This window comes from Haliotis rubra, unplaced genomic scaffold (genome assembly GCF_003918875.1).
Source record: "Haliotis rubra isolate DU_JTF1 unplaced genomic scaffold, ASM391887v1 Scf1796, whole genome shotgun sequence".
Lineage (NCBI taxonomy): Eukaryota > Metazoa > Mollusca > Gastropoda > Lepetellida > Haliotidae > Haliotis > Haliotis rubra.
In genome coordinates, this window is record NW_025765776.1 from 40,587 (window position 1) to 57,205 (window position 16,619).

The following is a 16,619-nucleotide window of genomic DNA, read 5'->3' on the forward strand; positions in this document are numbered from 1 at the left end:
TAGCAGAGACAATTAACTCCTTCTTTCCTAAGTGTTGCATAAACAACTTTGCATATTTTGGTAATTATTATAGGAGCAGAGGACAAGCCATTGGGCAAACAAGTAACCTGATAAAGTTTTCCTTTCCATCTGAATCTGAGGTATTTCCTATATTCTGGATCAACATTAACGGCGTAATACGCATCTTTCAAATCCACAGAACACATATGAGAGCCTTGTGAAGGGGTTCCTTCTTAAAATGGTTATACTCAATTCCCAAATTAAGATATTTTAAATGCAATATCATTCTATATGAACCATTTTTCTTTTCTCTCAAAACAATGTTTGAAATATATTGATCTGAACTTTCACTTGCGATTTCTACAATGCCTTTACTATGAAATGTTTCATTTTTTTCCAAGAGAATGTTTTGCTCTTTCCTGGTGAAGTTAATCTGATTTGGCTCTTTAGTTTGATAAGGAGACTCCTTACCCTTAAATTCAAGTTTAACACCTTTGATATGATCTACAATGACCTTGCCCATGGCCCACTCTGGCCTACCTCTGAAAAATGCATGGACTTACCTACAGTGGTGTCTGCCCTTGTTGCACCCTCAGGCTGCTACTTGCCGCCGCCCCTCCCCATTTTCTCTGGGGCAATCTTGTTATACTGAAAGGCTTGGCCTTAAAGGTCTGTATCTAGGCAGGCCTGGATGTCCCAAAGCATAGTTTGTATTTGGACCTGAGTATGAATACCCTCGTCCACGACCCCTGTAATATGGGTGATAGCGGCCTCTACCGCCTAGAGTAGATAATGAACGATGTCCGATTCTGTTGGTTGAACCCAAATCTCTTAGTTGTTTAACCACATCCTCGCCAAAGAGGAGTTCAGGCGTTCCAACAGTCGTGGGGGAGTACAGGCTGCGAAACTCTGGGCGTATTTCAGGCCTCAGGAAATCTTTCCTCTTTTGAAGAATGAGAGAATTGGTATGGCCCAGAAAATTGAGAGAGTCAGCCAGCTGAAGTAGTAAAGTGTCGAACAACGGTTTGGGCAAATCCTTCTTGTTTTGGAAAATAAGTTCAAGTGCTTTTGAGTTTGCTATTGAAGCTTTTATAACTCCTGATTGTATCTTTTTGCATCTTAGTGTCCACTGTTCTGGCTGGGCCAGAAAAATTGTCCCACACAACTTTGTTCAGTTCAGGTTCAATACTGAGCAATTTGAAGGTGTTTTGCACTCCTTCATTCGTTCATTCACAACTGAATCTTCAACTGACTTGTACTGAAACAATGGTGAAATTCAAGTGCTTTTGAGTTTGCTATTGAAGCTTTTATAACTCCTGATTGTATTTTTTTGCATCTTAGTGTCCACTGTTCTGGCTGGGCCAGAAAAATTGTCCCACACAACTTTGTTCAGTTCAGGTTCAATACTGAGCAATTTGAAGGTGTTTTGCACTCCTTCATTCGTTCATTCACAACTGAATCTTCAACTGACTTGTACTGAAAAATGTGAAATTATATCAGTCAACTTTCCATCAAGGGGTATCCCCTTATCTTGTGGGAGTCCAAGTGATTTTTGCAGAGTAAAAAATTCATCCTCTACTTCAACTTCAGCCGTACTGTCCCCTGAATCTAATTGTTCGAGGGTTCATCATGAGTAGGCCCATCGGGCTGAATTTCGCACTCTCACTGATACTGATAGTCAACATCGTAGTTCTCATTATGAGACTCGTAGTCGTGTTCATAATCCATCGGGCACCTTTCTTCCATTTGCATTGTCCCCTCAAACTGAGAGAGAATTTGTCACTCATTTTGTTCATACCCGAATTCATGGCCTTCATTTCTGTTAAAATATCTTTCATGCACGATGTAAGTTCATGATCATGTTGTTCAGAATTACTGTCTGAAGATTTGCGGCCTTCTGAATTTTTCGTGTCTTTGCTTGTCTTAGCTTTCGTTTTCTCCGATGTATCTGAAGTCTTATTAACATCTTTGCTAGATTTAGCTTTAGTTTTTTCATTTGTATTACCCGCAGGTGATATTTGTTGAGTTTGTTGGGAGTCGCCACGAGGGCGAGCGACGTCTCCCATTTTCGCACGTTGCATCAGTCAGCTCGCTGACTCGAATTGAAAACTGACAGTCACAGTCACAATAGTAAGGGTAAACACCTTCACAACGTATACATAGCCCCTCGGGACTATTATCAAAACCAAACACTTCCAAATAATATCAGAAGGTAGGGAAAAACACATGTCATTGAGCCGTCTACGTAATTCACTGCTACCTCGCATAAGGCGCCATTTGCGCTGATCTCGCGCATGCGCACGTGCAATCTCATGGGATCCCGCTAGCACGGGATTGGTTGGTAGAAAATGGGGAGGAAATTGGGTATTTTACAATTATTCAACAATATCCGACCATCGATTTACCGGAATCTGAAATTGAGTCAACTTCTTGGCTAAGTTCCTTTATTTGAAAGAAGAAAGAAAACAATTGCTAGAAGGGTAGCACAATTTGCACTCATGAGGATGGTTACTTTTTGCCGAAATGTCTTTTCTGTCAAAATATTTTATCAAAATAAGGAAGTCCAATATTTCAATAACTTTTGATGACGTTTGCTTTGAAGTTTGATTTCATAAAATTCGAAATGATATCGTTCGAGAAATTGTCCCCTTTAAGGTAAAGGAAACGGACTCGCCCGGAATACGGAGGTTCCGGTATATCAAGGACCGGACTAACAAGGTTCTGCTCTACCTAGAAACTGACATTTTCATAACATTTATCGCATATGTACAAAACACAAGAAACCATACCTAAATGGCGTGAAAGTTATGTTATTGTATACATACTGCCAGAATTCCTCCGCTGCAGTGTGGGATAATGTTTCATTTTGTCCCCAGCCGCTGCTGCCGAATTCTGTGGTGCCATTGTAAGCTGCGAGTCTTGAGTTGGCCTCGGTTCCATTAACCATTGTAAAGTTGCTGACTAAGCACAAATGAACATGTTTGAATATATTTGGAGTGACAATCCAAGCGTTTTGACATTCCTTTCGTAGTGTTGTTATAATATGTCAAATATCATAAAATATTGAAACGGTTACTCTAAAAACTTCTCAATACTTCAATATAAATTATAAGCAACAATCATATTTGGCGTGTGATATTAAGCTGAAAAAGAGATGAGGCTGGCATCTTTTATTTCTAGTAAAGGTGCGCTTATCAATTATTTGAATTTAATTATTTTTATTTTTGGTTATTTTACGGCGCACTCGGCATTTGTTTAAAGTTAAATGACAAAAAATCGAGTGTGGTCCTGACAGTCAGTGATCAACATCATGAGCATCGATCTGCGCAAGTGGGAACCGATGACATGTGCCAACCAAGTCAGCGAGCCTGACCACCCGGTGTCATTAGTCGCCTTTTACCAAAAGCGTGGGTTGCCGAAGAGCAATTCCAACTCCGATGTTCACCGGTGAGGACAAGCATAAAGGGTTGAAGGGCAATTGTATTTTAGACGTTCATGGGTCTCCCTTATTCTGTCACCTGTGGCGAGTCTCAGTGCTCTGATGTTTTTGACACATCTGTCTGTATTCCAGGAATTGCCACAGGTCGACCAAGGCAGGACGGTTCTACACGACGCGACAACATAGTACAGGGACCACGCGGCGTTGATGGTGTAGTACACGTTAGTACCGAAGATCACGATCAGCATGCCGAGCCCGAGACCTGAAAAATATAAAACATGCAAAAACTCATATATTTAAACCACGTATATCAGGCATGCATACGTCATTGTCTCCCAAAAGAAGGGGAAGCAATGTTATATACAATTAGTTACTTTTCGTTTTTCGTGTATTTTGATTGGACAGCCCGCTAATTAGCTGTGCCGTGTGCACACACATGCATACTAAACATATCCAAGCCTACCCGTGAGTTGGTCATTGCAAACTTCGCAAAAAATATCAAAATATTAGGGGACTAAACAGATACCAATCAGGGCTAAACCGGGGCTAATTATCTCCAGATTCCGAGGTTGTTTGTCATTCATGATTTAGATAAGCATTATCTAAGGAACTGGGATAAAAGCTAGAGGTTTCAAATTCGATTTGAATCTTCCAAATTCGAAACTTCACACTGTTGTACGTTCGAAATCTGTTATAGATAGGAAATAAAGTATGTTTTTCTACTAAATGTAGCGTAGTAAACTACGGTTATCAGGAACTCCATAGGACCAAACAGTTTAGTTCCTTACACCCGTGGTTCATTTTAATTATGCATTTTGACTAAATACACCGTAAATAGCCAGGGAAAAAAGGCGGTTCGTTATATCCGTCATTTCGTTATAAGCGAAGTTTACACTAGTTTATAAACATTTCAGTTTTGAAAAATCACAAAGTCTGCTCACAGAACTAATGCATCGTGATTCAAGTTACTATTATTTATTTCAACGTTTTAGATATGAATCTGCGCCATTTGCCACACAGAACTAAGGCATTTTCAATCCAGTTATTATCATTTATTTCCACGTTTAAGATATGAATCTGTGCCATTTGTAAGCATATTTCCCATATCAGGCCTACCATACAAATGGTGAACAAATCATCAAGACTGAACTCATATAGAAATAATAATAATAATAGTAATAATAATAATAATAATAAGGGCCTGATGATGTACGCCTCTCCGTGGTGGGCCTAGATAGGGGAATTATATTCCCTGAACCAAACGTACATCACCCAGTTAGGGCTGACCCCCCGAAGCTGGTTTTTCACTGGGTTACTAACAGCCAAGAAGAGTATAGTCTTTCACTTCCGCAGCCCAGTCAGCCTTCCTCCGGTAGTCAAACCAACCTTACTGGAGATGGGACTTGCCCCAGGGGAAGGCACAGAACCCGGCCAAGAATATCTTGGTCAAACCATCTAAAATCCACACTACTAGAGTGTGCGAAAGCGACAGGATGGCCTGATAATCCACGAATAAATGGCAAGTCGCTTAAGCTGCATTGGGACAATGCCATGCCCATGTATGCTTACCTGACGGAGCAAAATCTTCGAGATCAATTCCGGCGGCTTAAAAATCTCGTGCCCCGTGAGCCAGTTCAACCCACAACTGGTGCCCGTCAGGAACCTTTGCATGAACAGAATGCTCAAGTGGCAGCAGACCCAAAACTTCTGATGGACGTCCGTGTCAACCTCTTTCCTCTTGCTGATGGAAACTCTTCCGGCGTAGAGCCAATTGGCCCCGAAATTTCAGACCCTCACTCTTCCTCTTCTTCAGTTGCAGATCTTTCCGAAAACCCTGTGTATATTTTGTTTCATTCTATTTATGATGAAATATCTGGCATACCTTTAGAAAATCGGAGGCCAATTAAACAAACAAATGAATCTTTTCCCAAAACTGAAATCAATTTATTAAATGATATTATTTCTATGAAACTTTCATCGGACTGTTCATTACATGAAGTTAATTGTTGTGTCTATGCTGCCGCTCGAACCTTGGAGGAAATTCACACAGTTTCCAAAGAAAAATCATCTAACACTAAGAACAATACATCAAAGAAAAACCGGTTTCAAGTAAAACTAACGGAAACTCGAAAATACATTTCCTGGATAGAGCTGTGCCTGAAGTTAAGATCATCAGGGAGTCCAATGTCAAAACGGCAAAAGACAATTTGGAGAAAATTAAAATTACAATACAAGACAACAAAAGAAAAGGTACTTCTCCAAATTGTCGATTCCCTTAAGGCCAAAATAAGGGTTTGGACTGAAAGAAAGAAAAAATGGGAAAAGAAAAATAAATTCATCAAACAAAATAAACTTTTAGAAATAATGAAAAGCACTTTTACAGGCAATTGAAAACAAAGGGTGATGGTGAACATGATAAACGGCCTCCCATGGATGCCAATGAAAGGTTCTGGAAACAGTTGTGGTCTGTACCCGGCAACTGTAACCTTGAGGCACCATGGGTCAGTGATTATGACCATGCAATGCATGAGAAAGTAACTAGGTCGTTTGTCTGTTACATCTCACCAGATTGCCTGAAAAGTGTTATAAAAAAGTCCAAATCTAATACAGCTCCAGGGCCTGATGGCATTCGAAACCGGTATTGGAAACTGTTCCCCTGTGTCCAAACACCATTACTACACTGTTTTAATACTCTCGTGGACACAGGTGATGTTCCTCCATGGTTCTGCAAAGGTCGCACAATACTCCTTCCTAAGAAAGGAGACTTGACTGATCCCAAAAACTTCCGCCCTATCACATGTTTGAATACACAATACAAAATATTCACAGGGTGTTTGACAAACCTCGTGTCATCTTACTGCTCTTCCAATGATATAATTTACAGAGAGCAGAAGGGAGCAAGAAAAGGATGTTGGGGGGTGCAAGGATCAACTTCTTGTACAGAAAATGATTTTGGAAGAGGCTAAAGCATATCACCGCAACCTCTCCATGTGCTGGATTGACTACAAGAAAGCATACGACTCTGTCCCTCACGAATGGATTCTGAAGTCTCTTGATTGTATTGACCTCCCTGAGCGACTACTTGATTTACTCAAGTCTTTAATGAGTTGCTGGTCGACTCAGCTTGAGATGTACTCACAAGGGCAGGTGCAGACTTCGGAATCTATTCCAATCAGAAGGGGAATATTTCAGGGGGGATTCCTTTAGTCCTTTGCTTTTTTGTCTGTCTTTAAATCCTTTGAGCTTTCTGCTCAATAAAGAGGAGGGTTACCATCCCGGACCTCCTCAGCACAGATCCCCAACACCTCTTACTCATCTCCTTTACATGGATGACATCGAGCTCCTTGCCAAAGGAGATTCCAATTTGAAAGAGCAGGTTCTCCTTGTCGAGTCCTTTTCTAATGATATTGGCATGACATTTGGACTCGACAAATGTAATACTCTTCATTTGAAACGTGGCAAGGTAACTAATGATGGCTCGGTCAAGTTACAAGGGGGAGGAGTTATTGAGCATCTTGTGGAAGATCAGGCCTACACCTATCTTGGAATGCAAGTTCGAGACAAGCTCCAGGATGCCCAGATTCAAGACAAACTTCGGGCCGAGTATAAATCTCGTTTAAAGAAAATCTGGAGCTCAGAGCTAAATGCTCGAAACAAGGTCAAAGCCACCAATACTTTTGCTGTGCCAGTCCTTTCCTATTCCTTTGGAGTAGTTGATTGGACGAAACAAGACATCCAGAGTCTTGACCGTCTGACCAGAAGGATCATGTCTGATAACAGAGCCCACCACCCTCGTTCCTCTCTTAACCGTTTATACATGCCAATCAATTCTGGAGGTCGGGGTTTGATTAATGTGGAGGCTCTTCATGATAGAATTTTATTGTGTACTTTTGCACATATTTATTTATCAGATGATCCTCTAGTGATGCATGTGAAGACTCATGATGAAAGCAAGGAATTCCACAGCTATTTTAAGCGTGCCAAGGTTGTTGGACAGAATCTGAAATTTGAGGTTGACTTTGCTGATGGCAATGTACTGCTGGACGGTACAGCGATGGGAGTAAACCAGGTGAAGTCCTTTACCAAGTCTGCCCAGAGTCGGTCTTTGTGGAGAAGCTTTCTGAGAAGCCATTGCATCGTGTGTACATGCAGTGTGTTGAACAGAATAGCAATCCCACCGACTCCTTCGCCTGGATGAAGTCGGCTGGTCTTAAATGTGAAACTGAGGGCTTCCTTTTTGCTGCTCAGGACCAGTCACTTCCCACTCGTAATCGCCTAAATGTGATTCTTAAAGAGAATATTAACATGAAATGTCGACTTTGCAATGAATTTACAGAGACTGTCCAACACCTTGTCAGTGGATGCCCTTCCTTGGCACAAACAGCATATCTTAAACGACATGATGGCATGGCTCGTTGCTTTTACTACCGTCTCCGACATGCCTGTGGCTTTGACTCCGAGGTCCATCCATGGTACGACCCTGAACATGTCCAGGGCGTCATGGAAAATGATGCTTTCAAACTTCTGTGGAATAGGCCCATATACAGCCTCAGAAGAATTCCAGCTAACAAACCTGATCTTGTCCTTTTTGATAAAGCCAATGAATTTATTTATATCATTGAATTTTCTGTCCCTTTTGACACCAATGTGATTGGCAAGATTAAGGAAAAGCATGATAAATATGCGGACCTCGCCTTTGAAATGTCTCGCTTGCATCCCAAGTACACTGTCGTCAGGCTCCCCATTGTTCTCGGTGCCCTTGGTTTGGTACCTCCTGATCTCTTGGCGCAGATCAGGAGAGTGCCCGGGTTCTTCACCGGGAGCACAGCCCTTCTGACACTCTGGGTAATGCAGAAGGCTGCAGTGTTGGGGAGCCTTCATATTCTCCGGAAAGTTCTTGGTGGGTTCGACTAGGCAGCGTTTCCTGGGAGAAGTCCCATTCACTGTCTGGGCTGCGTGTAGAGGGGGGCAAGGGCCCTGAGCTGATGATGAGCCTTACCAGCCTGACTGTGCCAGGATCACCCGAACCCTCTCTGCTGCATACAATCTTTAATCTGTAAAACATAATAATAAGGGCCTGATGATGTATGCCTGTCCGTGGTGGGCCTAGATCAGGGAATTATATTCCCTGAACTCAACATACATCACCCAGTTAGGTCTGACACCCCGAAGCTGGTTTTTCACTGGGTTACCGACAAACAAGGAGCAAACCATCTTTTAACTTCGCAGCCCAGTCAGCTGGGCTGCGGGGCTGCCCAACCACACTGGAGATGGGACTTGCCCCAGGGGAAGGCACAGAACACGACCAAGAATATCTTGGTCAAACCACCTTAAAACCACACTACTTGAGTGTGCGAGAGCGGTAGGATGGCCTGAAAATCCACGTATCAATGGCAAGTCGCTTAAGCTGCATAGGGACAATGCCATGCCCATGTATGCTTACCTGACGGAGCAAAATCTCCGAGATCAATTCCGGCGGCTTAAAAATCTCGTGCCCCGTGAGCCAGTTCAACCCACAACTGGTGCCCGTCAGGAACCTTTGCATGAACAGAATGCTCAAGTGGCAGCAGACCCAAAACTTCTAATGGACGTCCGTGTCAACCTCTTTCCTCTTGCTGATGGAAACTCTTCTGGCATAAAGCCACTTGGCCCCGAAATTTCGGATGCTCACTCTTCCTCTTCCTCAGTTGCAGATCTTTCCGAAAATCCTGTGTATATTTTGTTTCAGTCTATTTATGCTGAAATATCTGACATACCTTCAGAAAAACGGAGGCCATATCAACAAACAAATGAATCTTTTCCCAAACATGAAATTAATTTATTAAATGACATTATTTCTATGAAACTTTCTGCGGACTGTTCATTACATGAAGTTAATTGTTGTGTCTATGCTGCCGCTCGAACCTTGGAGGAAATTCACACAGTTTCCAAGAAAAAAACATCTAACACTAAGAACAGTACACCAAAGAGAAACCGGTTTCAAGTTAAACTAAAGGAAACTAGAAAATACATTTCCTGTGCCTGAAACTAAGATCATCAGGGAGTCCAATGTCAAAACGGCAAAAGACAATTTGGAGAAAATTAAAATTGCAATACAAGACAAAAAAAGAAAAGGTACTTCTCCAAATTGTCGATTCCCTTAAGGCCAAAATAAAAGTTTGGACTGAAAGAAAGAAAAAATGGGAAAATAAAAATAAATTCATCAAACAAAATAAACTTTTTGGAAATAATGAAAAACACTTCTACAGGCAACTGAAATCAAACGGTGATGGTGAGCATGATAAACGGCCTTCCATGGATGCCAATGAAAGGTTCTGGAAACAGTTGTGGTCTATACCCGGCGACTGTAACCTGGAGGCACCATGGGTCCGTGAATATGACCATGCAATGTTTGAGAAAGTAAATAGGTCGTTTGTCTGTTACATCTCACCAGATTGCCTGAAAAGTGTCATCAAAAAGTCCAAATCTAATACAGCTCCAGGGCCTGATGGCATTCGAAACAGGTATTGGAAACTGTTCCCCTGTGTCCAAACACAATTACTTAACTGTTTCAATTCTCTTGTGGACACAGGTGATGTTCCTCCATGGTTCTGCAAAGGTCGCACAATACTTCTCCCCAAGAAAGGAGACTTGACTGATCCCAAAAACTTCCGCCCTATCACATGTTTGAATACTCAGTATAAAATATTCACAGGGTGTTTGACAAACCTGGTGTCATCTTACTGCTCTTCCAATGATATAATTTACAGAGAGCAGAAGGGGGCGAGAAAGGGATGTTGGGGGTGCAAGGATCAACGTCTTGTACAAAAAATGGTTTTGGAAGAGGCTAAAGCATAGCACAGCAACCTCTCCATGTGCTGGATTGACTACAAAAAAGCATACGACTCTGTCCCTAACGAATGGATTCTGAAGTCTCTTGATTGTATTGACCTCCCTGAGCGACTACTTGATTTACTCAAGTCTTTAATGAGTTGCTGGTCGACTCAACTTGAGATGTACTCGCAAGGACAGGTGCAGACTTGGAATCCATTCCAATCAGAAGGGGAATTTTCCAGGGGGACTCCTTTAGTCCTTTGCTTTTTTGTTTGTCTCTAAATCCTTTGAGCTTTCTGCTCAATAAAGAGGAGGGTTACCATCCCGGACCTCCTCAGCACAGATCCCCAACACCTCTTACTCATCTCCTTTACATGGATGACATCGAGCTCCTTGCCAAAGGTGATTCCAATTTGAAAGAGCAGGTTCTCCTTGTCGAGTCCTTTTTTAATGATATTGACATGACATTTGGACTCGACAAATGTAATATTCTTCATTTGAAACGTGGCAAGGTAACTAATGATGGCTCGGTCAAGTTACAAGGGGGAGGAGTTATTAAGCATCTTGTGGAAGATCAGGCCTACACCTATCTTGGAATGCAATTTCGAGACAAGCTCCAGAATGCCCAGATTCAAGACAAACTTCGGGCCGAGTACAAACCTCGTTTGAAGAAAATCTGGAGCTCAGAGCTAAATGCCCGAAACAGGGTCAAAGCCACCAATACTTTTGCTGTGCCAGTCCTTTCCTATTCCTTTGGAGTAGTTGATTGGACAAAACAAGACATCCAGAGTCTTGACCGTCTGACCAGAAGGATCATGTCTGATAACAGAGCCCACCACCCTCGTTCCTCTCTTAACCGTTTATACATGCCAATCAATTCTGGTGGTGGGGGTTTGATTAATGTGGAGGCTCTTCATGATAGAATTTTATTGTGTACTTTTGCACATATTTATTTATCGGATGATCCTCTGGTGATGCATGTGAAGACTCATGATGAAAGCAAGGAATTCCACAGCTATTTTAAGCGTGCCAAGGTTGTTGGACAGAATCTGAAATTTGAGGTTGACTTTGCTGATGGCGATGTACTGCTGGACGGTACAGCGATGGGAGTAAACAAGGTGAAGTCCTTCACCAAGTCTGCCCAGAGTCGGTTTTTTGTGGAGAAGCTTTCTGAGAATCCATTGCATCGTGTGTACATGCAGTGTGTTGGACAGAATAGCAATCCCACCGACTCCTTCGCCTGGATTAAGTCGGCTGGTCTTAAATGTGAAACTGAGGGCTTCCTTTTTGCTGCTCAGGACCAGTCACTTCCCACTCGTAATCGCCTAAATGTGATTCTTAAAGAGAATATTAACATGAAATGTCGACTTTGCAATGAATTCACAGAGACTGTCCAACACCTTGTCAGTGGATGCCCTTCCTTGGCACAAACAGCATATCTTAAACGACATGATGGCATGGCTCGTTGCTTTTACTACCGTCTCCGACATGCCTGTGGCTTTGACTCCGAGGTCCATCCATGGCACGACCCTGAACATGTCCAGGGCGTTATGGAAAATGATGCTTTCAAACTTCTCTGGAATAGGCCCATATACAGCCTGAGGAGAATTCCAGCCAACAAACCTGATCTTGTCCTTTTTGATAAAGCCAATGAATTTATATATATCAAATTGGAATTTTCTGTCCCTTTTGACACCAATGTGATTGGCAAGATTAAGGAAAAGCATACTAAGTATGCGGACCTCGCCTTTGAAATGTCTCGCTTGCATCCCAGGTACACTGTCGCCAGGCTTCCCATTGTTCTCGGTGCCCTTGGTTTGGTACCTCCTGATCTCTTGGCACAGATCAGGAGAGTGCCCGGGTTCTCCACCTGGAGTACAGCCCTTCTGACACTCTGGGTAATGCAGAAGGCTGCAGTGTTGGGGAGCCTTCATATTCTCCGGAAAGTTCTTGGTGGGTTCGACTAGGCAGCGTTTCCTGGGAGAAGTCCCATTCGCTGTCTGGGCTGCGTGTAGAGGGGGCAAGGGCCCTGAGCTGATGATGAGCCTTACCAGCCTGACTGTGCCAGGATCACCCGAACCCTTCTCTGCTGCATACTATCTTTAATCTGTAAAACATAATAATAAGAATAATAATAACCACCAATGTGATTGGCAAGATTAAGGAAAAGCATGATAAATATGCGGACCTCGCCTTTGAAATGTCTCGCTTGCATCCCAAGTACACTGTCGCCAGGCTCCCCATTGTTCTCGGTGCCCTAGGTTTGGTACCTCCTGATCTCTTGGCACAGATCAGGAGAGTGCCCGGGTTCTCCACCTGGAGTACAGCCCTTCTGACACTCTGGGTAATGCAGAAGGCTGCAGTGTTGGGGAGCCTTCATATTCTCCGGAAAGTTCTTGGTGGGTTCGACTAGGCAGCTTTTCCTGGGAGAAGTCCCATTCGCTGTCTGGGCTGCGTGTAGAGGGGGCAAGGGCCCTGAGCTGATGATGAGCCTTACCAGCCTGACTGTGCCAGGATCACCCGAACCCTTCTCTGCTGCATACTATCTTTAATCTGTAAAACATAATAATAAGAATAATAATAACCACCAATGTGATTGGCAAGATTAAGGAAAAGCATGATAAATATGCGGACCTCGCCTTTGAAATGTCTCGCTTGCATCCCAAGTACACTGTCGCCAGGCTCCCCATTGTTCTCGGTGCCCTTGGTTTTGTACCTCCTGATATCTTAGCGCAGATCAGGAGAGTGCCCGGGTTCTCCACCGGGAGTACAGCCCTTCTGACACTCTGGGTAATGCAGAAGGCTGCAGTGTTGGGGAGCCTTCATATTCTCCGGAAAGTTCTTGGTGGGTTCGACTAGGCAGTGTTTCTTGGGAGAAGTCCCATTCGCTGTCTGGGCTGCGTGTAGAGGGGGCAAGGGCCCTGAACTGATGATGAGCCTTACCAGCCTGACTGTGCCAGGATCACCCGAACCCTTCTCTGCTGCATACTATCTTTAATCTGTAAAACATAATAATAAGAATAATAATAACCACCAATGTGATTGGCAAGATTAAGGAAAAGCATGATAAATATGCGGACCTCGCCTTTGAAATGTCTCGCTTGCATCCCAAGTACACTGTCGCCAGGCTCCCCATTGTTCTCGGTGCCCTTGGTTTTGTACCTCCTGATATCTTAGCGCAGATTAGGAGAGTGCCCGGGTTCTCCACCTGGAGTACAGCCCTTCTGACACTCTGGGTAATGCAGAAGGCTGCAGTGTTGGGGAGCCTTCATATTCTCCGGAAAGTTCTTTGTGGGTTCGACTAGGCAGCGTTTCCTGGGAGAAGTCCCATTCGCTGTCTGGGCTGCGTGTAGAGGGGGCAAGGGCCCTGAACTGATGATGAGCCTTACCAGCCTGACTGTGCCAGGATCACCCGAACCCTCTCTGCTGCATACTATCTTTAATCTGTAAAACATAATAATAATAATAATTGATTTATAGAGCGTTTATTTCCAAAAGATATTGCTCAATGGCGCTATAAAGAGAAAAGATTGTAGACAATGTCTATGGAAAAGAGAGTTTGAACAGATGAGTTTTGAGGGCAGTTTTGAAAGCGTCAGCAGATTCTATTTCTTTTAGGGCGAGTGGTAGAATGTTCCAGAGATAGGGGGCTGCAGCAGAGGACGCTCTTGATCCCCAAAACAGAAAAAAAATCACCTAAATAGGAAAATAAACTTCCAAAACTGCAACAATATCCTCTAAAACCGAAGTCACGCTGAAGACCCGGGTTCGAATCCCCACATGGGTACATTGTGTGAAGCCCATTTCTGGTGTCCCCCGCCGTGATGTTGCTGGAATATTTCTAAAACCGAAACAATACATCTGTAATGGAAGACAGCCGTTTTGTACGCTCGGCGACCGTTCTCGCGCACTCTTGTAGCTGATACGTGAGTTTTGTTTCCATTTCAAACGATTAGTCTTCCATTACAGATGTATTGTTTCGGTTTTAGAGGATATTGTTGCGGTTTTGGAAGTTATTTTCCTATTTTGGGGATTTTTGTTCTGTTTTGGTGTGTATGAGTTCAGTTTTGATGATTTGTTCCCCGTTTGTATGGTAGGCCTGCATATGTCTGCATGAAATACCCTGACTCATAATATCTATATTATGTTTATTCACATTTTCATTAAAATCAGATAATTTGCTCCCATAAGTTACTTAATTGTATAGAGAACTGACACATTCTATAATAAAAGCTCATTTTCTGACTCTGCCTTTGCCAGCTTTGAACGTCGAATAACAGTGAAGCGTGCGTAGGTTTTCACGTTTCGGATTCGCCCATTCCAAATAATCTGCATTCGAAACTGCCCGAGTAAATTCGTTTTCGAGACATCAGATGTGTTGGCCTAAATGCTTTCCTCACTATTTGTTGAATGCTGTCTAAGAAATATCGATTCTAAAAGATCTGATTATAATTCCAATGTCAATTAAACATTCACACAGATCCCACCTTTCATTAAAGGGCATACGCTCCAAACGTGGGACACACCCTTTCCACTGAACTGACCAATGGCAACTTCAAGGTAGAACAGAGGTAGGCCACATAACATCAGGCACGTCACGTATGGGACAAGGTATGCACCTGCAAAATAAACAAATAAACAACTTTCACTTATGATGCCGCAATCCAACTAAACTGAAGTACATAAGAAACTACACAACAGTTTTGTCTATTTGAATTTTGATTCTAAAAGTTGCTTAACACTACAGATATCCTTTACAGTGCTGTGGGGTATCACGAAAATCACCAGGTGTGTACTTTCTTTCGTACGTCAGTATCGGTGACCTGTAATTAATCCCAATGGTTGATACGATGAGCACCCATCCACGTCATCACGCGATGTCATGTAATTTAGCGTCAGCCCGATTCATTTTGTCGCCTCTTAAGAAAGCAATGGGTTTCAAGGGAATTTTTCAAAACATAATTTCCATGGGTCGCTTAGAAATGTTTATGCTACTGATATAAGTGATAAAATATAGCTATGACACTACTACTACCTTAAAAGAACGTAAGGTAAAGCTGTATTCACTGATCATTTGCCACATGCTTTCGTGGATATAGGTAATATACCACCGTTGTATAAACGTTAATTTGGAATTATCCATATGCTACGTATTTAGCGGGTTTGTACGACAACCTCATAAGAAACATTTATTTGTCTGTCGGCTAACGCAGTCTTTGTAGTCCGTAAACTACGAGTCTTCAGTGGTAGATCCAACCACGGAGACCATTTGGAAATGGGATTCGAAGGCATGCACCGACCAAGCCCCCAGTCGTGACTACGCACACTGCTTGTAGCCTCTAAAGACAAGGAATAAAGAAGACAAAGTCTTGCCGGATCTTCACGGGGAACATATATAAACAAAGCAACGTGTAGTTTCCTTGTAAAACGTGGACTACATTCTTTCATGTTGCATAATATCAGCTTGTGCTTCTTATCGGGCCCCTTAAATCGTTAACGTCCCTTACATTACGCCCTTTCGGCGTATCAGAAACGCGGTTCGGTTTCAGAACGTTCCTATGTTTGTTAACACCCGTGCTTCACCGTGATTACCCGTGCAGATTATGGTTAGAATTGGCCTTCAGTAACCCATGCTTGTTGTAAGAGGCGACTAACGGGATCAGGTGGTCAGGCTCTCTGACTTGGTTGACACATGTCATCGCATCCCTATTACGTAGATCTATGCTCATACTGTTGATCACTGGATTGTCTGGCCCTGAGTCGATTATATACACATCGCGGCCATATACCTGGGATATTGCGGAGTGCGGCGTTAAACAACAAAGCTGATAGCGTCCGAGACCCGTGACATTACTGAAATACTGTTAAAAAGGGGCATAAACCAAAGTCACTCACTCACTCACAATGTATCATTTACCTCCACCGTTTTTATTGCAGACGTATGGAAAACGCAGAACGTTTGAAAGTCCAACAGAAAAGCCAATGAGAGACAATAAATAGTCCATATTCGAGGCCCAGTGTCCTCTTTGTTTGTCCGGTGATCTGGGGCCAACCATATCCGCCATCATGACTTCCTCCGCCAGGTCTTCTTCCTTGCAGGTAGAACCCATTTCCTGAAAAATACCGTGACCGTTATGTCTCATTTTACTTTGTTTAAATATTTTTTTATTTAATCAATTTTAATTCTTATTCTGTTATTGTATATTTTATTTGTTTGGGTTTTTGGGTTTTGGGGGTTATGTTTTGTTTTATATTTTGTCCTTTTTATTGTTTCTTTTTTTTAAATTTGTTTTATTTGGGTGGCTGGGGGGTTGGGGTGTTTTGGGGGTATTAATTATTTTATACTTTTTTATTTATTCATTTTTAT

General features: G+C 42.7%; 1 protein-coding gene across 1 annotated transcript in view; it reads right to left on the reverse strand.

Annotated features, from left to right (window-relative positions):
• Positions 1 to 16,347, reverse strand: part of LOC124273313 (sodium- and chloride-dependent glycine transporter 2-like) — a 44,399-nt gene extending 28,052 nt beyond the window's left edge. Inside the window, exons 1-4 of the mRNA XM_046708552.1 lie at positions 16,170 to 16,347; positions 14,740 to 14,871; positions 3,519 to 3,701; positions 2,826 to 2,961 (exon numbers count right to left, since the gene is read on the reverse strand). Of these exons, the coding sequence (XP_046564508.1) occupies positions 2,826 to 2,961; positions 3,519 to 3,701; positions 14,740 to 14,871; positions 16,170 to 16,320 (602 nt within the window). The 5' untranslated portion in view covers positions 16,321 to 16,347. The remainder of the gene's footprint in view (positions 1 to 2,825; positions 2,962 to 3,518; positions 3,702 to 14,739; positions 14,872 to 16,169) is intronic.
• Between the last annotated feature and the right edge of the window lie 272 nt (positions 16,348 to 16,619).